This window comes from Excalfactoria chinensis, chromosome 1, assembly GCF_039878825.1.
Source record: "Excalfactoria chinensis isolate bCotChi1 chromosome 1, bCotChi1.hap2, whole genome shotgun sequence".
NCBI classification, from domain to species: domain Eukaryota; kingdom Metazoa; phylum Chordata; class Aves; order Galliformes; family Phasianidae; genus Excalfactoria; species Excalfactoria chinensis.
The window spans coordinates 99,331,360-99,358,306 of NC_092825.1; the positions used below are offsets into that span (position 1 = coordinate 99,331,360).

The window sequence follows — 26,947 nt, forward strand, 5'->3', positions numbered from 1 at the left end:
CTGCACCAGCAGTAAGAATGAAAACCCTTGGATAGGGGATAGCAAATGCTGTGATGTGAAGTCTCCTCACTTCTGTTATGTGCTTTCATGATGAGCTCCGGTTGACTTGGATGGCTCTGTATAGTGTTATGTTTAAAAACAAAGTTTTTCCTCTAAGGGTTTTGCAACGTTGCTCGGTTATAGAGGTAACATAAAGATTGTTTCCCATGGCTGCTTTAAAAGAAGGGGGAAGAAAAAAACAAAGGTGCCAGTAGAATGGTACCAAATTAACTTTGTTTTCCATGGTAATTTTTTTGTTTTTCTTTTCAGTCATGTAAAAACTAACCCTTGGCTATAGTTTAAGAAACTCGTCATGGAAACACAGAATTTCAAGTTGTACGGCCTACGTGTGGGAAAAGCCGAAAGTGACACATCTTGTAAATATCAGCTTGGAGACTTTCTCAGAAAGTAGATGACATTAAATGTCCAGCATTGCGTGTGCTGCGTATTTGGGAATGGTTAATGACATTGTTGCCTGCCCTTTGTTACCGATTTCCTCACAATAACTTTTATCTGTCATCGCTCAAGGGGATAAAGAGCTAAATTGTCAGTGGAGGCTGGGCTTGCAAAAGCAGCTGGTTCTCTGAGCTGGGTAGCTGTGACTGAAACAATGGTGTATCAGTTGAGAGTGACCTAGTTTTATTTACTTATTTTTGTTCTTGAGGTTGTTTGTGCAAGGTTAAAGCAACCGACCACAATTATGATTGCTAACAACCCCTCCCCCTCCTTCACTTTTCACTAGGTGGCAGTGAAAGTAATTGACAAGAAAAGAGCCAAAAAGGACACTTATGTCACCAAGAATCTACGACGGGAAGGGCAGATCCAACAGATGATCCGCCACCCAAACATCGCCCAGCTGCTGGATATACTGGAAACTGAAAACAGCTACTACCTTGTCATGGAGCTGTGCCCCGGTGGCAACCTGATGCACAAGATCTATGAGAAAAAGAGACTTGAAGAGCATGAAGCGCGCAAATACATCAGGCAGCTCATTCTGGCAGTAGAACATCTTCATCGGGCAGGCGTAGTTCACAGGTAATCTTAAAAACACTCTCTGGAACAGACTTATCCCAGAAGCGGTATCTGTGCATGTATTTATGTAGCAAGGTGACTTCCTTTTCATAATGTATTCCAGCCAGCTTTCTGGCTAATCTTTGTGATACTGTTCAGATATTCAAATTATAGACAATAAAGCCATCTCCAGAAAGCGCTTGCCTAAAGGTTTAACTTTAGGTGAGCACACAGGAGCTGCACCAACTCCATGTCCTTAAGCATAGGCCCATACTACTGTAGTACTGTTTTGCCTCTGAAGCTCTGTACCATTGTCACCTAATGAGCAGCAGCACTGTTCCTTTGAGGGAGGTTGTATCTGCTGTTTTGCTGGTAGAAATGCAGCAATGTAGGGAGATGAACTGATTTGCCCAACATCTGTTAGTGACGCGGATGGGATGAACCACAGAATCATTAAGGCTGGAAAAAGACCCCTAAGATCACCCAGTCCAACCATCAGCCCACCCCCACCATGCCCACTGACCTCAGCTCGGCAGCACATCCACACAACCCTTGAACACCTCCAGGCACCGCCTCCCTGGGCAGACTGTGCCACTGCCTCACCACTCTTGCTGAGAAAAAAATTCTCCTAATATCCAATCTGAAGCCTGATTGGGACCACAAAAGTCCTCATTTTTCCTTCACTCTTCCTCTTTCCACTAAACTTGTCACCCCAATGGGACCTCACAAGACTGGAGGAAGAGGAGTACAATCTAGACTATGTGGCTATTCAGTTCATCTCACTGTATCTTCTCCGGAGAAACCCAGAGCTGATGCTCTGTGATGTGTTTCTTTCTTTAGGACCTTCTTTTAATCAGTGTGTATGTATATAGCAGGATATATACTCCTTGCAGGAGGATGCTGTAGTTTAAAGTTCACCTGGGCTCAGAGAGGAATATGACAAGTTAACCCTCAGCAAACTTCTGTATGATTACAGAATAAGGTTTAGCCGTACCATATCTCTGCCTGAAGTCCATGAGTAGCACCTGGCAGAGGCTAGAAGAGTACAGGTGGAGATATCACACATGACTGCCTGTTCCTGTTTCCTTCTTCAGTTCCGTGCTCTTGGCTGCTATGGAGACAGGAGGATGGTGGGCTGAGTGTACCTTTGGTCTGACCCAGTACGTCTCTTATTCTGTTCTTAGGAGTATTTATAGGGTGCTGTCTAAGAAAGAGACCACACTTTCTAAATTTGGGCCAACCAGAGTTAAGTCTGAACTCCCACAGACTTTGCCATGTGACACCAAGCAAGTCACATAGGCCCCATCCTCTCAGTATCAGGAGCCAGGCACCTGGATACTTGTGCAGATCTTGGTCTTAGTCTCCTAAACCGTGCTTACAGAGTAGAAGATGGCAGCTGTCATAGGCAACAGTCCACAGGGCTGCTGTGCAGGCAGTAGCCCCCCAGTTGTGCCCAGCTGTGTGCTGCCTGCCACTGGGTTATGCTGTTGGATGCATTTGGCCTGGCAGATATCCCAGAAGCTGCTTTTTTGGGCTTCAGGTCTCTCTGCTTGTTCCCTGTCATCTGTTAGGGATTGGTGCTATGAGCACAGATAACCTCAGGTGCACCGAGGTCTTATCTCAAGCTAAACTTCTGGTACCACTGTAATGCAAATATTTGAGCAGCAGCCAGGTTTAGTCTGCAGGTTTTCTATCAGCAGTTGAACTGCTGACCTTTATAAATTATTAACCCCATAGTTTGGGGCATCGAAAAGGAGAAAATCTACTTACTGCTTTAGGGGATCAATTCGTATCCCATATATATGGAAAGGGGGTCAAGAAGAAGGAGAAAGGTCATCGTTTCTGAGATGGGCAGAGAAAAACCTGTCAGGAAGAGATGAGGATCTTGAGCTTTTAGCAGCAGCACTGGGGGTTTGCTAACTGCAGAGCCTTTCACTGGAAAATCTGCCCTCTTCTTGCTGGCATGATGTCCATTGCACCTATGGGGGGGCTGGCAGGACTGGTTCCCTTCTTGATCAGAGAGTGTTCAGACCCACGTTATTCATCCAGCTAACTAGCAGGCCCAATTCTGTTTTTACTGTTAAAACATTTTCTCTAGTTTAATTGTTCAGCATCTTCAGTCACGCTGTTAACAAGGTACATAGGGCAGCCCAATCCAGAGTTCTTCTCCCTCTTTTGCATGCAGAGAGATGGGAGAAGGACTGGTAGTCACCGCTAGAGCTGTCCTTCAGCTTCTTGGGCTATTGACTGCGGCAGCTCTAAAAACAGACTACTCAGCTGAAGAGAGGGGAAAAAATAGTGCAGAAGGCTGATTCATGCTCACCCTGGATGAAACGGCAGTGTTCTGTTGTTGTTATTATTGTTATTTTTAAAGCAGGTAAAAATAACAGCGCTTTCATTGAGGTGGTGGTGGTGGTGATCTGTGGGCGTTTGCAGTCGCTGTGTGTGAAACAAAACACGGTGCTGTAGGCCGGGAAGCGGTGTGCTGTTTGCCTGTCTCAAAATACTTGCATCATTCACACTGACTTGGGGTAGAGCATTGAAAAGCATTCACTGAACCATTGATTACAAAAGCCACCAGCGTTTTGTCTGCACTGTACAGGGAATAATCTAGATTGCTTGCCACCTTCTATAATTCAGGGTAAAAAAGGAGCCAAAAATAAGTCGTATTGAAATTGGAGTCTGTTATTTGATGAATATTACTCAGACAGCTTTCATGAGTTTCAACCAAGACCTGGCATGACAGAAAAGCACACGGATCTTTGGACAAGAGTTGGGACCCAGAACTCAAAAGCAGTGCTTCTTATAGGAAGCAGTAGGACACACGAGCAGTCTAAAAAAAAAAAACATCAAGAAATCTCATTTTATTTAGAGAAGACAAAAAACCCACACATGAGTTTGACTATTTTAAGTTAGAAGTGCAGGAACGGCCTCTTTGCTGAGTCCAGTTTTCAGAACTCTTTGACTGCTTCCCTGAAGAAGAAAATACTGCTCTTCTAAATATAATTCCCCATAATTGTTCATGTTTCGTTCCTTTTATCAGCAGAGTTGGTTGGTTGCTAAAAATACACTTGCAACAAGCTTAGCTGTGAATCAGGTAGGAATATTTATCTTTGCCTCTGACAGAGAAAAACAAACCCAAATGGCAGTATCTGGTGAAGCTTTCTCTTTTCAGAGGGTGTTTACACAGGCCTTCATGCTGTCAAGAGGCAGGATGAACAGTAAGCCCCTTGGGAGAGTAAGGGCAACAGAGAAAACGAAGTGAAAGCCTTGGTGCTTGCAACTGCATCCCACAGGAAATTCTCAACAACCCTTTTAAAGTCATTTTAACAAAATTCAATCCCATTCAGTGCAATTACTGTCAGGATGTCAAAGGAAAGAATTTAATAATGTATCGGTAGCGAAGGTAGCTTTCTGTATTCCCCCTTCTCCAGTCTCCGTGGCAGTATATTCATACCTTCCACTGCCATTTTGTAATTAAAAGCAGAGAAGGAAGTTGAAAGACAAAAGAATATACCTGAGGTTTTGAACAGAGTTTCTATATTATTCCACAATCTCCTGTCCTTCCCCTAGCACACCCAGGAGAGTAGTAAGGTGGTGTCATGGTGCAGTTGCTCATGGTGTTACAGGAGTCCTGCCTTGGTACCCACTGCTTTGACATGCTGGCTTTGGTAACTTCCCTCCTATTAATTTTAAGTGCCAGTAGTCTGCCTGCTGATGCAGTATTTGTGACAGCACTACAGAACAAAGTCTCCTTTTGAAGTGCAAAGCTGGTTTGTCTTTTTATTTTATGTCACGTTTCAGAACTACCTTTGGGCATTCTCTCTTGGATTGCTCTGCTGTAAACAAACCAATCATTGTGTTAGTAAAAACAATGGACTGAAATCCACATTTACAGATGCAGACACATTGAACTCAGGGACTTAGTGACTGATGGAAGCAAAAAGAAAGAAATAACACTTTGATAGCAAAGCGGTGTCTTTGAAGTGCCTGATAAGATGATGATGAACCCAAGTCTCTGCACCCTTTCCGGCTCTTTCATGGGGCTGCAAAGTGTGCTTGTGGGTTGGTAGTTGAGGTGTGATTTTATGTGGCAGGAGTCTGAAATAGCTTGCTTGATGCAGCAGGCTCATGTCTGTTAGTAGTTGCTGGCTTGAGTAGGGGTTTCCAAAGTGGTCTGTGAAGCTTTATGCAGAGACAGGGAAAAATCAACCCTATGAACAAAAGAAGAAACTCCAAACCCAAACCAGCTATCCTATAGAGCAGGTCCTACTCTCAAGGAGGGGAACTGAAGGTCTCCAGCAACTCTGTGTTTTTGCCCCGTCTTGATTCCACCTACTGTGCTACTTCTGCAGCTGCACAGCCCTCTCAGTCACAAAGCAGCTGTGTCCAACTCCACAAACCTGTTGAAAAGTGCAGGCCCCGTGCAAAATGATAGGGACTTGCAGGGACCTGTGGGTATGCTTAGTACTTAATTGCTCTGGGACTTCTAATTAACTTCCAAGAAGGACTCCTTGCTGTGACTCCTAGCACCTGTAGCTTGTATTCCACCATGCAGTATACAGCTGTTAAAAACAAGCATTAATTAATAAAACCCAGAATAAATATGCCTTGTTTGTTTGTTTGTTAAACTGATTATAATATTGTGCATAAAATTCAGTATTCCCTAACTTTTGAGCGTAATGGTGCTGTTTTTCCCATTGCAGCAAATAAAACATTCAAACCAAGTAGTGACTCAGGTAAGTCAGGTAAATACAACGATGACAGTAATAATAATGATAAACCAAAACCAACTCTGTCCGTGCACTTAAGTTGGAACCAGAAAGAATTCACATAATAAAGCATTTAGAAACTTGAGTGAAAATCTGTCTTGTCTCTACAAGGCGACCTTAAAACAGATATAAAACCAGATTGTACAATTACACTCTTTGTCAAAATGCAATAGCAGGTAATTTGGTGTATTGTTAAAGTCACTTAACTCTGTCACAGGATAACCCCTCCAACCCAGCTCTCCTGGTACATGTCCAGACCAGCAGGCTCTATTTGTATTCCTGCAGCCCTGGCTATGGGTGCCAGGTTCCTGCTGAATATCAGCACTGGTCTTCTGTGTGCACTGCTGGTGGACCGAATGCTCAGAGGGACTGGGCTGCTGCATGATCCTGCCCTCTGCCCACTGGAAAGTTCGCGTCCATAGCTGCAGTGGTTCTCCAACTGTGGTCTAGTCCAGCTTTTCTTGATCTGGTTTTGTACTGCCTTTGTCTTGCTGAGTCTGGTTAACATGGAACCTTCTCATTAGGCTGTACCAAGGAGTGAAAATATGCTGTTGTAGTTTCCAGCATCACACTAAAAGTAGGGCTTTCGTGTTGATGTGGACTGACAAAAATGCAGTACGTATGAGCTGTTTGATCAGCTACTGCTTACTGGCAAGTCTGCTGAGAACAGACATGTGGGTGAATGGCTTTAATTAACTGGGTCTGATTGCTGTCTATGCTGAGGCTATATTTATTTATTTTTCTCTGATAGCTGTAAGATTCCCCCTTAATATTTATCCTGGCTTTTATTTTTTAACATTGAATACTTTAAAATATCTTGCATTTGTTTTTAGCTCTTCTGTTGCTCGTTTGTTATTCTAATTGCACATCTTCTCACCTCAACTTATAGCTTTCATCTTTCCATCCTTTCTCCTTTAGTTTTAAAAGCTTGACTTTTCTTTGCTAATATTTAACGTACACAGAACTTCCAAATCTCCATGCTTCTTGCATTGAGTGATTGTGCTGAGTGTTTCAGTGTACGACTTGACGTCCCATTTACTTCTGTTAATTTTTCAAGTCTTTTTTTCTTTCCCATGCTGTTTTTTGGCACTCTCCCCTGTCAAATACCTGGCCCTGATATCTTTCTAGAGGCTAATCACACCGTCTGTGGAAAAATCTCCATCTGCAAGCAATAAAGGCGTGACACGTGAAGAAATAAACCCTGTTTTGGCAGTGGGGGGAAGCAGAAGTGGGTTGATCTGGATCCATCTGGCAAGGCGTATCACTCTTGTACCAAGCAATTGCTCAGCCGTGGTGGCTGCCACACAGCAGAAGCTCCCTTTGGAGGAGTCAGAGAGGTGGATCTGTAGCATGTTGTGTTGTATGAAGTTTCCTGCAAAGAGAGGAATGCCACCAAATAGCTGAAATTCACAACATATATATAAATATATATATATATTTGATGGGTATATGTATTATTTGTCCAGTTTCTTTTTGTGCATGAAGTAAGGAAAATCTGCAAGAAGGGCTAAGTATGGCTAAAGTAGAGTATGGAAACATCTGTTCTGTTGGGGGTAGGTCTTTGTGACTGTATTGATGAAGTGAGCGTCATCCTACATGCAGATATTCTTCTTACACAGTTTTATTTGAAACATAGCATGGGCCTAAAATGAAGTGGAAAGGAACATTTTTTAAAAGGCCTGGAGTTGGTCACAGCTATTTTTCTTTCTTTCCCACATACTTTACGCTTTGTTTGGCTTGGTTGGTTTACTTGTCTTACTTTATTAAGCATTTTATCTTCATCTGCAATAGAGGCGTTCCTCATTACTCTCTTTGCCTCACAGAGGCAAAATACCATGGATGTCACTGCCTTCCCGTAATTATAGCTGATGGCTTTATTATCTAGTTTTGTTCCAAAGCATACTGGGAGAAGTATCACTGCCAGTCTGAGCTATTGATCTCCCAGCATGCTAAAAGTTAGAAATATTTTGCATCTGGATTGCACAAAAACAATCTTGTAATGAAGACACAACCAACTGCTAGAAGTCATGGAGTGGCTGTATAGCAATCTAAATGATTTTTCATGTTATAATTAACTCTTAAACTGTGTTTAAGCAGTTTGGGGCTTGGGATTGTTTTTGGAGGGGTGGAGGTGGGGAGGGATGGGACGAGGAATGATATCTGGGATTTTTTTTTAAATACAGAATGTGATTTAGGAAAACACAACCACATTCATCAATGATGAAGAGCATGTGCACTTATGCACGCTTACTTCATTTTACATGTCAGCGGGACTTTCAGTGATCATGTAGAAGAGGACTGGTTTTGTTCCTCCTCCCTCCCAGAAGGCTGGTTCTGGCCCCCAGCATTGTAGACAGTAACAGAGAAGAGCCGTTTGGCTCCTCCGGTATCTGCAGAAGACAGTTTATGGAAGAAGTTTTGGTTATTGGAAGTAATGAGAAGATGACCTGCGGCTGAAAAACAGATTTGAAAGATTTCCTTGTATGAGGCTTCTGCAGACTTGCATAAAATTCTAAGAGTCTGATTAGGAGATACTGACAAATGTTTGTAAATTCATTTTATGCATGAAGAATTGGGGCGAACCTGTGCGTGAAGGCACTGGTAATTACGGAGAGAATACAATGCAAAGAGCTTTCTGCTTTGAATGTGGAACTGTGTGCACGAGTTTCATAATGCCCGTTATTATATTTGCATCTTGTAAAGAAACTGATGAAAGTGATGGGAAATTGCTTCATTATTTCAGAGGCTCACTCAAAATATTTTATTTCTTTCAGAGACTTGAAGATAGAAAATCTGTTGCTAGATGAAGACAACAATATCAAGCTCATTGGTATGAACCTAGTTTGGCAATTCCAGCAATTAAAATGGGTAGTTTTATAAAGAGAATTCTTGAGACTTCATAACCCTCCATGTGACAACTGCTAATGTTGCTGCAGAGAGGAGCTGGGAGAGTATAGATAGCAATCAAGCTGTTCCTGACAGCTTCTTGTGAAAAAATGTTCCAGTTATTTCAGCTTCAACTGGGTATGGGCAGAATCCTTCGTCTTCTAACGAGTGACTTTCCTACTTAAATTAGGAACCTTGAAAGAACTGGAGAACTAGCACCTCAGAAAGTCCTCTGTTTTATTACCTTTATAATTTTGTATTTACTGAGGGATGGATTCTGCCCCCATATGCATATGCTTCCGCTGAAGTCAGTGGGAGTCGCACACGTTTTTAGCAGCTGGCAAAATTTGGTCCTCTATTTATATTCCTTCCATTTGATTCCAGAACCCAAAAAGAAGTTGTTTCAGAGGGCTGTTTAAAAAAAGATTAATTAAAAAGTAGGGACCTTGTATTCGAGAATCAGTTGTGTGCAGTGCTCAATTCATTCAAGTTGAGCAGACATTTTAGATTAATCATCTGTGGGTGTAGTTTCTCACTGCCTTTGCATGACTCTCATTAATGCTAATGTGTGCACTGAAAAGAAAATATGCCCTTCGTTTAAAAAAATAATAATAATAAGCATTCATATTTCTTTCCTTGCCTCAACTTTTGCCAACAGCAGTGTCCGCGGTTGCAGACTTAAAACACTTGCCTGACTTTCTTCAGAAGGTTTCATCATCTGAAAAGGGGTGAAAAACGCTTAACACTGAGGTCAAATGGGCAGTCGCTGTAATACATAAAGCACATGCGTCCCCAAACAAACAAGAAGAGGATGGTTAATTAAATCTGAAATACTTAAAAATGGCTTGGGGAATTTCAGTCTCTAGAAGAATTAACCACAACTTTTAGTCGCTACTCTGTAGTGAATCAAATGTCTCTGGAAAAATAATAGCAAAAGAGAATGCTGCATTACGTCAGTTACGGGTCAAGAGGATACTGATATGTTACCATGAATCATTCATCAGTAATGATGGATACCACCCATTATCTTGATTTAGCGGATAAGTGAGACCAGATGGTTTGCAACAGTGCTGTATGAACATCTGATAGATTTAAAGTATTTCTATAACTTTCCTGTTATTGAGTGTTTGATTACACAACGCTATGTGAACTTGACATCCAAAACCAAATCTAATCAGATGATACGTGTTCAATTTAAACTTACATGCCAAAAAGAACTTCAGAGCTGTTCCTGCAGTTTAAGTTGCTTCAGTCGCATAGAAAGGTCTCCTCACAGTGGGTGGTGTGGGATGCATAGAGAAAGAGACAGATCTGCAGCCCAGCTAGTGTTGAGATAAATTGTCTTCAGGTTTGCAGCCTGATGTTTTTAAGCAGATTGTACACGGTATATATTTTAAAACAAAGCAATTACATCCCACTGTCCAGCTGGGTATGTTATTAAAAAATAAAGGTTACTTTATTAGTAATAATTTCACTGTAAGCAAAAACAGATTGAAAAGCACAGTCAGCTCAAACACTTGCATTTTATCAACAGTCAGATGAAGTCCGTTGTTTCCTCTCCTCCCATTCCCAAAGGAAAATCTCTGATCTAATATTCCAGAGAAGCCACTACTTGATTAAACAGCCCCAGACAGTTAGGATTTGTTTTCTAGTACAGACTGAATGTCCCATGTCCTGCTTCCATGCAATTCACACAAGAGAAATGTTTCAGCACCTATCTGGGGCTGGTGGAGTATCCCTGATCAGTTCCTTCTCCATGCTCGTTCCCTCACTCGGATCATTCCACTTTTAGTGAAGTATGTTATGTAGTGTCTTCCTAGAAACATGATGAATCAGTTTCGTTGTCATGTAGTGTAGCCCAGGAAAGTTCACCACTAGCAAAGAGTGTTTTGAGGGGTTACGTGCTGCTTTTCATGCTTTCAAGGAAAGACAGTGAGCTACAAAGCAGCTCACGTTAACTGCTTTTGGGTAGGAGTTTACTCTCCATGTCTGGTGCAGCAGCAGACGCTCTAGCATCTAAAAATGGAAGACGAAAAATGTAATGTGAAGTGACACTGAAAGTTCCTACTTGTTCATGCATTTCAGTGAGAACTGAATCCCTTGAGTGCCTTTCTTCATCCAGCTGCTTAATGACACTTTTCAGTTAGAATATATTCTTAGATAGTATTATTAGAAAAAATCCATTTGCTGCATTAAGTGGACTTATTCTTAGCTGCCTGGTAAGTCTCAAATCTGAGAACATCAGGAGTGGAGATGCTGGAAGTAATTCACTTCTGTTTATCCACCATCCAATGACGGCAGGTGTCTGATAAAGGTGCCATGAAAGGTCACTCACAGAGCATGTGAAGTCTTTGGCTGTCTGCTCAAGGACCTGCAGCACCAAAAGGACCCTGCCTATACGTAGCTCTGCTGAGGTCTCTGGAGTGCTGCTGGCATACACAGAGGTCAAACTTGGCCATGAACTCTCACTTTGTACTACGGCTTGTGCTATTAAATAGCTTTGATATCGCAGCTTCAGAGATAGCCATGTACCCATAGCTTAATGTTGTAGTGTTGATTTCCTGGAGGCGTTGAGAAGTAGTAGCGTAATGCGATACTTTGATAGCATGAAGAGTGGGGGTGGTGGTGCTTCCATGTCATAATATTTACACTGGAAAACCAAGTATGGCCTTTGATCTGTATTCTGTAATTAGCTAGGCTTATTGAAAGGTGCCCAAGACAGAGACAGGAGTAGCAGTAAAGTTATCAGTGCTAGTGGTAATTCCGTTCTTGTTGAGATTAAAAGTGCATCCTTAATGCAAATCAGCCTGTGATTGCGATGTGCTGCTATGGTATTCATAACAATATTCCCATTTATTTTGCAATGAAATCCCTGTCTCCAGTCTGCATGTGTTTGCACGCATTTTAATTCCAACAGACATGAGGGAAAAAAAAGACATAAAGAATACAGTACACCAGCTGAATGAGCACAAGCCAATGAGGTGTCTGTAGTTTAAGCAAATAGGATAGTGAAAACTTTCAGAAGAGGATACCACCATTGATAACGATAAGCAGATGCTAGTTTACACCAGGTCAGTAGATAAACATAATGTACTTGATTGTAAAGCACTGTATTGCAGTCAAGTAATTTTGAGGTGATATGTCACAGTAGGATAAAGACCATGACTAATACGTTGTAGAGGTATTATTTGTAGGAGGGAGTTTTTAAAAATATTTAACAGTTGACATAACCTCTTTCAGGCCGTAGCTAATAAATAAATTAATTAAGTAGTTCCTCAGAAGTATTTGTATAAGCCCCAAGGATAACACATACCTAGCAAAGATGTTTAAACAGTGCACAGAGACAATTGTTTTCCATCAGAGGCAAGGAAATTGCCTTGATCCTCCCTTCAGCTGATACAGCGTGCTCCAGCAAAGCCCTCTGAGCCTCTTTGACTGTTTAAATATGGTAGCATTTCAGTTGCTTCCCTCTTGGAGAGCCAGCAAGTCCACACTGTTCTTTGGACACTCCAACCCACAATCACTGTTATATATCTATGTTTTGTAAACTTTATTTGTTTTTAGCCCCATTTCATTCATAAAGAACAAGGCTTGCATGAATGCCTTGCCAGGGTGCTTTTAATACCGTAAGGGACTCTTGTCTGATTTCTGTCATATTTGGCATGAGTTGAATACTAAAGGTCAGGCTGTTACTTCAAGTCTCGTGCAAATAAGTAGGCAAATAAGGGAGAGAGACTCTAATTAGTGGAGGGAGGTGTGGGCTCAGCAGTTGCTTCTCATATTTGGTCTGCAAGATGTGATCCTTTGAGCCCAGTCAAGCAGGTGGGTAGCACACCCAGAAGGCTGCTACTTTATGAGATGTGTGGATGTTAGACACAAGTCTATAGGAGCAGGATTCAGTGATCTACTTCTTTGTGCTGCCTTATGTATATGTAAGACCATTTTCATTTTGAACATACTGGTATTCAGAGAAATTTTAAGAAGACTGAATGAGTAGAAAAGGAGATAAACAGATGTCAGTGTTCTTGATACTAGTATTTTATTTTATTTTTTGCAGCTATCATGAATAGCAAGCTATTAATAAATGTGAACATCTTTGATTGTGACTATTCTAAGACTTCTACTCATGGATATGTTGCCCTGCTGCAGAGGCAGATTTCCCAGCCTATCAGCTTTGCCCACATTGCCCTCATCCTTGTGAGTTTGTCACCCTTCTTCCCCTTTATCATGTCATAGAATCAAATTATCCTTATGATCAGTAAAATCATCCAGTCCAACCATCAAGCCATGCCCGTGGCTGCTCAGGTCCACATCCCTCAGTGCCACATCCACACGGCTTTTGAACACCTCCAGGGACTCCACCACCTCCCTGGGCAGCCTGTGCCACTGCCTCACCATTCTTGCTGAGAAATGTTATTTTCTAACATCCAACCTGAACCTCCCCTGCTGCAACTTGAGGCCATTCCCTCTTGTCCTATTACTGTTACATGAGAGAACACCCTCCACTCAGCACAGCCTCCTTTCAGGTAGTTGTAAAGAGTGATGAGGTCTCCCCTCAGCATCTTGTTCTCCAGACTGAACAAAGTACTCCAGATGAAGCCTCTCCAGCAGGCTGTTTGTCCTCTTTCAAGACCCTGTGCAACTCCTCCTTGCTTTTCCTTGTCATCTCCGATGCTGTGACTCCTTAATTGCTTTCTACTAAGGCAAGCTTGGCCCAGCGGGCAGGGTGGGCCTGCACACGCTGACTGCATGTTGCCCCTGGCCTCTTCTGCCACTGCTGCTGATTGAGCTACAGGCCGTTTTCACAGCTGCTCTCTCCTAATTTCTCTTCTTGCTTAGTGTTTTAATTTTTAAGATCCTTTCTGAAGCACAGCTCACCCTGAAGCCATACCAGCGCTGGAGCTGACAAAGGAGATGGGGAGAACACCCTCCATGGCGCCAGTCTGGGCTTGGGCTAGCAGAGAGCACTTGTGAAACTGCAGTCTCCTTCAGTGCTAGGGGACCGTGTCTTGCTCCTCATCAGTATGTGGTGCCAACTTTTGCCAGTCCCTTGTGGTTCCTGCCAGCAAAGAACACTGGATACACCCGGGGGCCAGGAATGGCATAATTCAAGACAGAAAAGGAGGGAGAGAGCCAAATCAACGCATTCCCCTTCGTGCTCCAAGATCTCTCTGCATTGTTTTAGAGTTGAAATGCTGACACTGCAACCCTTATTGTGTGTAGTAGTTACAGAAAGCAACCTCCCTGCCTTAAATGTGATGGCTCTTCAATTAAATAAAGGAAAACGTTGAAGAAGCAATACTTGGCCTCTTAGCAAAGTACTGCCACAGTGCGGAACCCCTGACCATCCAAAGCTAGTTTCTTCGACATGGCCATCATGTACTGCATGGCACAAACTCAACTCCAGTTAAGCTGTCTAATTTTGAGTGAAACACTGTTGCTTTGTGTATAAAACTGATACTCATGTGTGTTCTGGGACTTTTTTTTTGTTGCTGGTCAAAATCTCTTTTTATTTAGCACAAATTGTAGAAAATTTTTCACATGATTGATTGATATTTTTTTCTTGGGCAGTTCGTTGCATAGATTTTGGTAATAAATGTGCCTTTTCCCTTTTCTGTTTTAGCACAATTTTGCTGTATCCATCTCTTTCATAACTGTGTCTCTATGCTTTTCACAGACTTTGGACTGAGCAACTGTGCAGGCATCCTGGGTTATTCTGATCCATTCAGCACCCAGTGTGGGAGCCCAGCATATGCAGCCCCTGAACTTCTGGCAAGGAAAAAATATGGGCCCAAAATAGACGTTTGGTCCATGTGAGTTACTTCTCTAGTTTATAATTTGTTTCTTTTATTGTTACCAACTGCTCAGATGAGAAATAAGCATGAAAATCTGTTTAATTAGCATGACTCTTTGAACTGTTTTGTATGGGTATCTTGATTTGAAATAGAGCTTTGCATAACCGTATGTAGATTGATAGAAAGCAGAACAGGGTGTGATCGCAGTAAAGCCCAACTTGATCGATGACTTTGAGACACATTAGTGAGACACATGTTGTGTCTTCTGGCACAAGATGATGAACATTTTTTTTTCGTTTTCCCTGAAGGATCCTCAAGCTTTCACACAGTCTCTGTGCACTATCCACAGTCAGGTCTGGCAGGAGATGTGAAATCTATTCCAGTCATCACTTTGAAAGCATAGCAGTTTGAAGGGAAGAAGAAATGGCCAGACATCTTGTAATCCTGAGCACCTAGCAGTGTTCAGGCAAGAGAATAGACAGCGACAGAGGAAGCTAAAAAGGTGTTCTGGAGTCATAGCATTTGCTTGCAGTACTGTTACAGACTGGAATGCTTTCCGCTCTCCTGTTGGCTATGGTGTCAGTTATCATTGCCTGTCCTGAAGAATTAGATGAAGTCAGCTGACTTTTAGCTTTTTTCGGTATCTGAAGGTTTTCCCTCACCAGCAAACTGGGAATAATAAAATATTAATAAATTTAAATAAAATTATAGAATTGTGTTGTTTCCCAAGTGGAAGTGTTTGAAGTGCTCTGAAATAAGTACTGTATAAGTGCTGCTTCTGCTTAGAAAGGTTCGCCATCATTTATACATGAGACAAGGACATGGATCAAATTAATCTCTCATATTGGTCAGCATTGTGACCCTATGGAAGCCTCATCCTCTAGTCCACGCTACATGGAGACCCACAGCTAAACTGTCAAGCAGCTACTTCATTTCTTACCCTGCAGTGGGCCATCCCTCCACATCAAGGGTGAGATTACCAGCCCTGAGGAATGCTCTTACTGGTACTGGAATGCAAACAGAGCACAGTCATTCCTGTAAACCATTTAAACTTCTCCAGTAATAATGTGCTACTTTTTCTTTTTTCCTTTTTCTTTTTCTTTTTTTTTTTTTTTTTTTTCATCTAAGAAGTAAAAATATGGTTAACCCCTGCCCTTCCTCATAGCTGAACAAATGGTTGCTGTGATCATAGTTCCTAAAAGCACACTGGTTTGGTTTCTTTCTGTTCGCATGCATTCATTCAGCAGACTGGGGAAACCAATTCCCAAAAGGAAGGAGTTGCACTCAATTGAATTTAAAGCTCTTTTAAGAGGAAAAAGAATAAGAATCCACTTTTCATCGCTGGCTCTGCTGGGTATAAATAAGCAATAAGTTTTCTGCTCTGAAAAATGTGATTGTTCACACCTGATCTTTGTGCTGCACCAGAGGCTATGAGGGTCAGCGGAAACCTTTGTGCATTGAACCAGGACCGGTGATGTTCCTGTTGACATAGGCAGTCATATCATACCCAAGGCAGCAGTGGGACAAGGCTGCTGAAAGCATGGCATTTAAGCAGCCTGATGGGACACATAACAGTGAGGCAAAATTGAGTTAAGAATTTGCCTAACAGCTGGGCTTGGTTCTGTGAGTCCCAGCTTATGTCCTACAGATTGTGTAACCCTCCATGAGCAAAAATCTGCAAGTTCTTGCCCAAATCATTGTGCACAACAGAAGAGAGAGCTCTTTAATAACCGTCAGACATGAAAGATGTCATTACAGTCAGAAAATCTAAGCCTAATTATTTCCTTGTTCCTGATTATTTTGGTTTCTTTTTCTGCGTGTTTTCTTTTAGTGGGGTGAACATGTATGCGATGCTGACTGGAACATTACCTTTTACTGTGGAACCATTCAGCTTAAGAGCTTTATACCAGAAAATGGTGGACAAAGAAATGAACCCTTTTCCCACCCAACTCTCCACAGGTAATCAAAAAAGTGTGTTGAGACCTATTCAGATCCAGTTGGTTGGAATTCATTGCATTGAATTGTGGATGGCAAGTTTTGTTACCAACATGGCATACTAATTATGAAAAATATCCTTTTTCATTATAGTCTTGAGAAGATCTGCAGGTGTTGTTGCAGTAAAACTACTTTTGCTTTAACTTTTGTGTATAAGCTGGAGAAACACCGAGTTGTACTAAATACGAGAGAGGAGCAAATCCAGTGAAATTGCTTTCACAGAATAGCTGGTCAGTTTTGCGTGTTCAGATATTTTAGAGTAGGTTATGGTTATTTTGGAGTAACACATTCTTGGGAGTTATCGTGATTAGGACTGTGTGATCAATGAATCATGGAAAGGCTTGGGTAAGCTACCTTGAATGACCTCACATTCCTCATGAAATGACACACACACAGAAGGAGATTTTGGGACAGTGACCTGCGATAAACTGTGTGTGTTCATAAGATGCAAAATTCTTGTTGCATTAATATTAGAAACACTAACTTTTCTTCAAAGCTGTGTCACTAGGCAACGGAATCATTTTTCAGCTTATAGCAAGACTGTGTCAGCATTTGGAATAAACTTTGTTTTGTACTTTGGTTTTATTTTTGTGTGCTAAATTTGATGTTCATGGAGAGCTTCTGTTCTTGTCTGGCAGACTATTTGCAAGGAAATTAAAAGATTGCAAATAGAAAAAGGGCGAATGATCATGTATTTTCAGTCAGTACACTAATGATGGCAAACCGCTGTCATGGGGTATAAGAAAAAGCCCTTGCAAGTTGTTTCACAAGATGGATTCTCCAAGTGCAGATTTCCCTGCCTGCAGAATAAATTGTTAAGGATTTTCTCACATGGCTTATCTGTGAATTAAGTGGAATGTTGTTCCTCTTTCACTCAGCATCTGTACGAAGTACGTGTTTTCTGCCAGCAATTCATGTTGCTGGCATGTTGTAAAGTGGTAGGTTTGCAAGTGATGGGATGTTGCAGTCTCACTTTGTATTTCATGTGGTTGGAGTATTTGCTCTTTCCATTTGGGAGACTCCCCTGTAGGATTCAGTTGCACAAAACTGCTGTTTTAATGTTCTGCCATACATAGAAGCCCCACTGAGTGAATTAAAATAAAGATTATCCTGACTATTTCACACTGTACTGATCTAGAAGCCAAATCTTTTACATCAATTGCAGCATTACTCTTGAATTCAGGGACTTGGATGTAGTTGTGAAGATTTGCCAGGTTTGCCAAATAGTTGACTGAGCTGACCTCCCACAGTGAGGCTTTTACCAGAAAACAGCTGCTGTTTAATGGCTCTGCAGTAGCTTTGAACTGATGGACTTGCCTTCCCAATCGTTGTTTTGTTTCAAGCACAGCTATCTTTATGTGGGAGGTTTCACTGACTTTACAGGGAGAAGTCATGTGTTGAAGTCTGAATCACCCATGGAAGGCCTGGAGAAGACCAGACCTTGTACAGCAAAAAAGATAATACTACTTTTGACAGGTTTCCTTTTACATCCTACAGTTTTATCAAGGAGATCAAATTTTCTCATAGTCACATCATTTGACATTATGGTCTCCAAAGAAAACAATGTTTTGTTTATCCTCTGAGAACAATAGAAGCTTGAACTTTCAGAGATGATGGAAAATCAGTGGAACAGATTTAAACTTGTTAACCTTTATTCAACAAAGTGTGAACAAAGGTACGCATCGGTCCTTGATTTAAGTCAGCAGGTTTGCACATTCACCAACATGGCAAACTGTGATTTAAGATGACATTTGTTCTTGCCACATTTAGACTTCGGGTCAGTAGATAGAAAATCTGCTGCTCTGCCCTGCAAGCTGTTCTATTAGTTAACTTAGGTAGAGGGATCTTCTTTTTCATATATTAAGTTTTCTCTCTCTGTAAATTCACATGGAGTTTGCATAGGAGATACTTTATAGTAGCATGTTTTGCTTGTTCCTTGTGTTCTCTTTTAACGTTTAACTTCACAGCTGCTGAATGCAGGGCTCCTGTGTAAAAGTAGCTGTTCTTATCACTAAGTAAGAGCACGCTTTTTTTCTAGTTGTTACAGTTTTGTGTGACTATGGAGAGATGCCCAAAGGAACTGTGTAGCAACAGGGAAAACTGAGGGGTTAGTATTTGATTTTCCCACTTAGGAAACAGTTTTTCATTAAGCTGCTTACACAACAGATCTATCTGATTATTGATTTTAGGTGAGCACGGTTCAGTTGTTAAGGAAGTTGATATTCACCTTGCACACATCCCTTTTTTGTCTCCATGTACTGCTTCTGTGTGTTTGTGGTCTTCCTTTCAGAACAGAAAAGTGCATTTGAGACTAAAAAATCTCTCTAAAAAGGTGTTTTTTTAATCCTTAGCTAGTTCACTTGATAAGCTTTCTGTCTAGATGATGGAATTTTTGTTAGAAAATCCCATCTTTCATATCGGAGAGTCTGAAAGGTAACATCAAGTGACACTATCTTCTAATCATCATTTACACGTGATCCCCTTTTTAAAGCTTCTCCAACACTATCTACCACTTGTGCAACTGTGTATTCCATGCTTTTGCAGCAGAGGAAAAGCATTACATTTTAAGAGCATTCAGAAGTGAATCACTTAAAACTTCAAGAACACATGGGTCAGCTGGTAACTTCTGTTTCTTCTGTGAAATACAGAATAACTGCTATCATCAATTCATAGAATCATTAAGGTTGGCAAAGACCTCTAACATCACCCAGTCCAACCGTCAGCCCACCCCCACCATGCCCACTGCCCACGTCCCTCAGTGCCACATCCACACGGCTCTTGAGCACCTCCAGGGACGGTGACTGCACCACCTCAGTCAGATCCGTCATGGGAAGTTATTGCAGCTCAGCTAAATGTTAACCACTGTCAGGAGAAGAAAGGCAGTGCTATCACATGGAGGTGCATGCAAATTCTTGACTAACACAAGCAATCGTCTGTCCATGCCTGTACTTCAGAGTTTACTCTGGCACTGTAAAATTAAATGACCTTATTTCATTTTCTCTGTCCAGCTTCATGAACAACAGCTGCATATGCCTGATTTTAGTCAGGCAACCACTCATACTGTGGCATTCTCTAAACAAGACACGAAATTCATTTTGCTCATGACAAAGAAAATGGAAGCAACAGAGGTCTTGTAGTCTATACCTGACGCTCTCCCCATTTCTGTTCATTACTGAGCTGAATCTATTAAAGAAGTTTAAAGAGAAAGTTGTTATTTTTTCTCATGGTACTAATCTCTCATTTGTCTAAAGAGCAAATTTTGCTCCAAAGTTACACCATGGAAACTAAATTCCATCAAGTGCAGGTCACTAGCTAATCAGATTAGTGCTGTCCTTGAGTTCATCATAAATGAGGCCCTCACATTCCCTCACATAATGAAGCATTGGAGGGATAATTCACAGCATCCTTTGTTCATGAAGCTACTTGGTTCAGCATGAAAAGCGGCTTCAGATGGGTCTAAAAACCGGTTCATTCGCTTCATGTTTGCTTCCTGGGGGATTAATTTTGCTGTCCTGCAGCTGTGTGGCTAACTGAAAAAGACTCATTCTTCTTCCTACCACCTAACAGTTCAGGTGAGCAGAAGTGCTGCTACAAACCTTCTCCTCATTGCCTGGGTAGGACTGGCAAAGGAACTTCTCTGGAGGGCTCCTTTCTCTGGAATCAGTTACTCCTGGTCTGAACCTGCTGCACTTTACTGCTTCGCAAGCCGCCTTTAATCAGTCTGTCTTTTGCCAAAGGGAAAAAACAGGGACTTTAAGGAGCTGTTAGCTGATGTGGGGGCTGGGGGGGATGGTGGCTGGTTTGGGGAGGGGCTGTTTTGTGTTAAGAAGAGTGCTCTGAACCCGTGGGATGCGTGCGGTTTCTAGCGGGAAGCACTGGGAAGAGAGGAACTAAAATGGCAGAACAATGGGGAGCTTGTTTCCCGTAACGGAGGGGTTGGCGCCCAAGATGTGTTGACGTGCGGGCTTTCAGGGTACGCAGGGAACAGCCCTAACATCAGCTTGCAGGAGATTTATGAACTTGGATGTAGTCTCTTCCTGCTGTTTCCACAATATTGCTGTCGTAAGAAAATAACAAAAATGTTGGGAAAGATTTAAAGTGAAGTACCTCACATAAATCAGTGATTTTGTGAAGACAGAGCTTAGAAAACACCTAGCTCATGCCTAGCTGGACTGGTAAATACATAATCATAACTCTCTCTCTTCCTAATATAAACTTCTCAGTGCTAGACCTACATTGTAATGGATATCCTCTCAGGGCCTTCTAGGGCTGATGTCTGATGGTTGCAGGATGGTGAAACAAGAAGTTATCCATGCTGTTAGGTCTTGGCACCCATCACATCTAATATTGACTTATTTGATGAGAAACCCTCCCTTGCTCACTGCTTTGCTCTGATGCATCAGCCCAGACAGCCTGGGCTCAGAGACCTGAAAGTGGTCGATAGCCAGGCAAACACAAAGAAGTCTCGTAGAAGAGAACCTCATAAAGGCAGTGCCTCTGTGTTCAGGCTCCTGTTTCCAGAAGAACACACTGTGAGCAGGCATATTGCACTCCTTCAGCTGAATATGGGAGGAAGGATTCACAAGGGTTGCGTTGTGGTGTTGGTGAAATAGACGAGTCACGGCTGCTGTCCTTCAGAATAGGGGACAGTATTTTCAGACTCTAACTCTTTCCCACATAGAATCACGGAATCATAGAATGGCTTAGGTTGGAAGGTTCCTCAAGGATCATCAGGTTCCAAACCGCCTGCCATTGGCAGGGCCACCAACTCCAGATCTGGTACAAGACTGGGTTGCCCAGGGTCCCATCCAACCTGGTCTTGAATGCCTCCAGGGGTGGACTCGGAGAAAAAATCCAAAGATATTAAATGTTTCACCAAGTCATGGGCAAAGTACTCCAGTGGTCCTGTACTACTGCTGCCAAAGGTCTCTGCACAAGGTCTCTGCAAGATTTGGATTCAAGTACATAAGACATACACAGGAGAGTCTAGGGGGTGAACTGTAGCTCTGCAGCGGAATGAGGTGGAAAAAAGCCTCCAAAATGCTGTCTTCCTGAGCTGGAGAAAACTGCTGCAGCCATCAGTTCTGTCTTTCGGTTGCCACTGACATCATTCAGGGTGCACTCATCATCTCACTTGACTGTATCTCCTCTACAAGATCATTCTGGTTTTGGCTTTCCGAGAATTAGGTTTCTTTGTCTTTTGTGTAGGGAATGGTAGAGGAAATAGTTATCTCATCACTGACTTGTAGTTGATAAACTGAATCTAACACTGATAATTTGAGGAATAAAGACTAGAAATAGTTAATTTATTTTCAACTCGGACATTCGCTTATTTTGAGTCTTTAAGCAAATCACTTGATTTCGAAGTTCATAAGCATGTAAGAAGCACATGACTTACAAATACAGGAAAACTACTTTTGAGGTTTTTTTGCAAAAAAATCCCAAGGGATGGTTGAATGTCATTGAAAGTTCACTATTTGAAAAAAGAATGAAGCCCATTAATTTTACTCTTTTAATTTGGATAAAACCTCCTGCAACTGATTGTAGTTTGGATGGAAGCCAGAAGAGAATTTCTCCTGTCAATGGGAGCAGAAAACTCGGTTCTCCATGTCTTTCCTCCCAGCTCTCCATCCCTCCCCTCCTCTCCACTCAGCACCAGTCTACCTCTTTCTGTTCTGTACTCTGTATGAGTGATTTTCTAATAACCTCACTTCTTAAACAAGAATGAAGCTTTGACTAGCTTGCTCAGAAACTTCAAACAAGCTCTGGAACAAAAGGTGCTTTTTCTCATCTCCTTTATGACTCTGTAAATCTTTGTTTATTTCAGTTACCAATCCTGTATCGAGCTTTCTTTGTTTTCCAGGACATTTGAGCATACTGTATAAGAAGTTGCATTTTAGTATGTTTGTGGTCAGGCTGCATGGCATAACAACCCAACTGTTGTGTTAAGTCATAAAGTATATGACATAGCTGTTGCCTTTTCTTGATTTCTTCACAGCGGCCATAAACTTCCTACGATCTCTACTAGAGCCAGATCCTGCAAAGAGACCAAACATCCAGCAGGCACTTGCGAATCGGTGGCTTAATGAGAATTACCCTGGGAGAGCACCTCCTAATGTCACATATCCAAACAGGTAGGAAAGAGTGGAGAAAACCTGCCAGTGTGTATCTCCATTAAAATGTGAACAACTCTGATGCTACATTTTCATTCCTTATATGACAGCATCCCACAGCATTTTCTGAGATTGCTTTTTTGACTCAATTTTTAAAGTTATAAGGATTAGTCGTTAAATGTGTGCTTCCTGAAGTGGTCAAAAAACAGGAACTTAAATCAGAAGGTGGCATATGATACGGTTGTGAGGTAGTATGAAGTGCAGATCATGTGAGCTCAGAATGGATGTGTATGAAGACAGTTCATCGCTTCTAGTCTTGTCCTTATTTGTCAGTAGAACTGTGATTTTTACTGATATAGGCTATGCCCATTTCTGATGCATATGTGAGGTTCTGTGTATTAGGTAAACATGCAGATCGTGGTGAGAAAGGTCAGAGTTAAATAATCTTGCCTTACTGGTTGTTGATCTTGAATACCTATGCAATACTAAATGTGTGAATAAATGCAAACAGATAATGGATCTCATGGCCAGACCAAATTGCAATCTAGGGAAAAACAAGGAAGAAAGAAAAATACTTCTGGTCCACTTTGGTTAGAAATAATCTTTCTTGACTTTCAGCATCTTTAGTATGGAGTCTTCACATAAGCCAGTCAACCTGGGCTCTCATTACAGTCAACGGAGAAAAAATTTTACAGAATGATTCATCTAACTTCTGTTTGATTCTGCAGCAGGATGACATTGTGCCCAGGAGATTCTGCTTTCTCTCCTGTGACTGTAAAAGGAGCCTCGGGCAACTCACTTAGAAATGCATGTCTATATTTGATCTGATAAAGCCTGCTTCCTGCATCAAAGCCTTTCCGCTGTGTCTTACACACAATCTCATACCTGCAGATGATGTTGTAGGAGTTACTAGCTTGCAGGCCAATATCCAAACTAGCACTGAAGCAGATAGAGCAACTTCAAGCTTAATTTAGGAGCATAAAATTTGATAGTACCCCAGAATTTCAGTTCTAACTCACTAATAGGCAGATCACTATGAGAAGAGCCTAACTTCCGCCGTACAGTTTATTCAAGTGCCAGATCCTGATACAGCACACACCTAGGGGTGTGACAGCCTATCACCTTTGAATGTCAGAACCACTGTCCTCACTCTGAAGTGATTTGTTGTTCACCAACTGAGCCATCTCTTTTTGTTGGTGCCCTGAAGGTCTTAAGTCAGCAAGCTCTGACCGTGCATACAGACAGCCTTGAGCATTCATCTGAAGTCACAATTTTGCTGTTAAAAAGTGCCTCCCCCCTGTTTTCCCCTCTGGTCTACTGCTAGCCACATGAATAGGACATGTTTAAGAGATGGAGGACCCAACCCTGTGGAGCTGAGAGACGCTTTACCTTCTGTGTGCACAGGGAACTGAGGTGTACTAGTTTACCAGCAGGCATTTTCCTTCCAGAGTTAGTGTTTTAAGTATAGTGTTGTGGACAATGACTGTGACTGTATTTCTTTGACCTGAGCAGGATAAGTTGTCTCCCACTCACAAAATATGGCCGGAGAAATGTTGAACAGCTTGGATGCTTGTTCTCCAAAGGGTGACATCGCTAGATCCATCCATTGAAACACATGTGAGGCTAACTGCATGCAGTGGGATCACAGAATTATACATAGAATGGCTTGAGTTGGAAGATACCTTAAAGGTCATCTACTTCCAACCCTCTGCCTTGGGCAGAATTGACAACTTACTCAGACCGTAAGAAGGATTGTTTTGCAGGAAGCAAGATGGAGAACAGGCGGACTCATTCCTCATATCTCAGCATTACTGCCTGAAATTTAAGGTCAATTGAGTTAATTTGCATAGTGCGCTGTACAACAAAAGGAAATCTGAGTTTCCATGGTGCGTTGGACTGTACTGAAGTGCACTCTACATATGAACATTATATGGTAAAGAAGGAGAAAACAAGTGTAAACTGAATGAGTCGTTAAGCTAATGAAATCACTGCCATAATGAGTCTAATCAATCTACTAAACGTGGCATCTGTTAAATGAATGTAAGTGTAACTGAGAGCTGTATGGGTAATTTAATTCTCTTGCTGAGCGTGTTCTATCTAAGAAGAGGAAAAAAGACAGAAATACGGCTTGAATGTGATTTTAGAATTATTTTGTATTTGTGGGTGCATTTTCATGCCACTGTTTTTGAGTTGTCAGCTTGCAGTTATCAGGCCTTAGGCTGTGATGGAAGTATTCACTTCAGAGCTTGCTCGCTGGTGCAGTTAGGTCAGAGACTCATGAGAGAGGCTGGCCTCTACTAGATACAACAGCTGTGCCACAGTGCTTGTGGAGTGCCCGTTAGTCATTTTCTCCTAAAGGCAAGCAAATCATATGTAAGAACAGAAGAAAATGTAGAGCTGAACTATAGAGAGGGCATATGTTTGTTCATGCATGTATGCATATATGGGTATGATAGTATTTCTTTCCTATTACAAGCACTTTTAAACAGTTCATTAATGCAGCGTACTACCCTTTGCTATTAAAGAAATTGGTTACTTTTTTTTCCTCGTTGTGTTGTTTTTTCTCACTGTTTGATGTGAAAACAAGAAAAAAGTAACTACTCCTTCTATCAGAACCCAAATAGTATGATGAAGTCAATGAAGCTGTAAAGGATCGAAGCCATACAGAATCCTTCCTTTCCTTCTTTTTTTTGGGGGGGATTATGTTTCTATAATTTGATTAGTTTATTCATCAAGATTGACCTACCTAGAATTTGTCATACTGAAGCCTTGTAGGGAAAATACAGCGAAGTTTGAAATATTTAAAGACTTGGCTCGCCTCCTTTTAAGCTTGCTCAGAAAGTACTGCTAGGGTCAGCTACAGCAGAGTGTCTCCAAGTTTCTGTTAGGTGCAAATGTGGGTAAGATATTATCAACATTGTTCTGAAAAATCCACTACTGAGTTTGCAAGGAACTGTGTTATCTCTTAGTCGTGCTCTTTGTAACAAACAAGAAGCTATGTTCTGTTCTTGCAGTCCTCTTCTACTGATTTCAGGTAACAGCCATCATTACCAAGGTGGGAACATAGTAGGAAAAGTGAAAGCAAGGTACAATAACAGCAGAAATGGCATTTTCAGGAGAATGCTCTCTCAGGCTTTCTAAAAGCTTGCTTTTGTTAAAGAAATTCCCTGAAGGCAAGCAAAGATTTCCAGTTTTGCTTAGCACTTCAAGGAGAAATTGCTTACTTTTTTTTGCTATCCAGATGCCTTACTATGCAATGGCCAAGATACGTTTTGGTTATGAACTCCAAGAAAACCACCCAAGCATTCTTTAGCTGTAGAATGCATGTTAATAAGAGTGCTGAGTAAAGGAAAACAGTAATTTGAGATTTTCCATACTCTGTTTTGCATCTTGTCTAAGCCCTTCTCATATCAGAACCAATCATTCCTCATGGCAAAGGTGTACAGGACAGTGGTGTAGCAGAGAAGGGGTGAGAAAGGTAGGTAATTATACCTTTCTCTCTATATACGTAATAGCTCGTTCCCTGAGTTACCCTGGGCAGATATTAGGCTTGATGTTGGAAGCGAGGAATATTTTTTAGAAAGCAAACAAAATCTAGCATTTCTTTGGAGATAGATAGGAGTTGATGGGTACATCTGGGAATCTGGCCAGCACATTTAGATGCCTAAGTAAGAGTCCTCTGGAAAATCTGGTTTTAACATAGTCTACAAAAGTTCTTTGCCGTTTGCACAGGCTGCTGTACTGCATTTCTCACCTTGGCTAAGTCTCCTATGGACTTTACAGAAAAGCATATCCATAAACTTGCATGGCGTTTCTGCTTTTAACCAACATGAGAATAGTAGCAGCCTTACCATTTTGAGAGCTGCTGTAATAATCCTTCCTGTATGTTATCTTTCTCTGTGGTAAAGTTCTCCAGCTACTTTGTGCATGAATATTGTGCAATAGATGAGGAATGAAGATGAACACTGGTGTTTGGTTATGTGAGTCATTTCAGAAAGCAAAATGTCACTACCTAAGTTGGATTTTGCCTCTTTCCCTTCAAAATCAGATGGATTCTCTTGATGGTTTTCACCCTTGTTCACATCTAGGATAACAAACTGAGACATTCTGAGTATCACAGTGCCACTTGAGGTCATTCTGAATTGTCAGGAAAAGTTCTGTTTGTTCAACCTCATGATGTCCCATAGTGTGTGTGGTTCCCTAACAATGTGCCTTTTTCATACCTACTCATGTCTGCATTACTGAGCCTTCCAGATCTCTTCTCCACTGTTGTTAACAAAGCTCTGTCGCTGGGAAGACATTACAAGCAACATGCTCTGCTTGTCTTCTGTCTGCA

The 26,947-nt window shown here is 41.6% G+C and overlaps 1 protein-coding gene across 5 annotated transcripts in view; it reads left to right on the plus strand.

Moving 5' to 3' along the window:
- HUNK (hormonally up-regulated Neu-associated kinase) overlaps positions 1-26,947 on the plus strand; it is a 56,226-nt gene that overhangs the window by 17,189 nt on the left and 12,090 nt on the right. For all 5 annotated transcript variants that reach the window (XM_072357552.1, XM_072357523.1, XM_072357563.1 and 2 more), the window contains exons 2-6: positions 782-1,074; positions 8,597-8,652; positions 14,386-14,521; positions 16,335-16,462; positions 22,497-22,632. In XM_072357552.1, the coding sequence (XP_072213653.1) occupies positions 782-1,074; positions 8,597-8,652; positions 14,386-14,521; positions 16,335-16,462; positions 22,497-22,632 (749 nt within the window). The remainder of the gene's footprint in view (positions 1-781; positions 1,075-8,596; positions 8,653-14,385; positions 14,522-16,334; positions 16,463-22,496; positions 22,633-26,947) is intronic.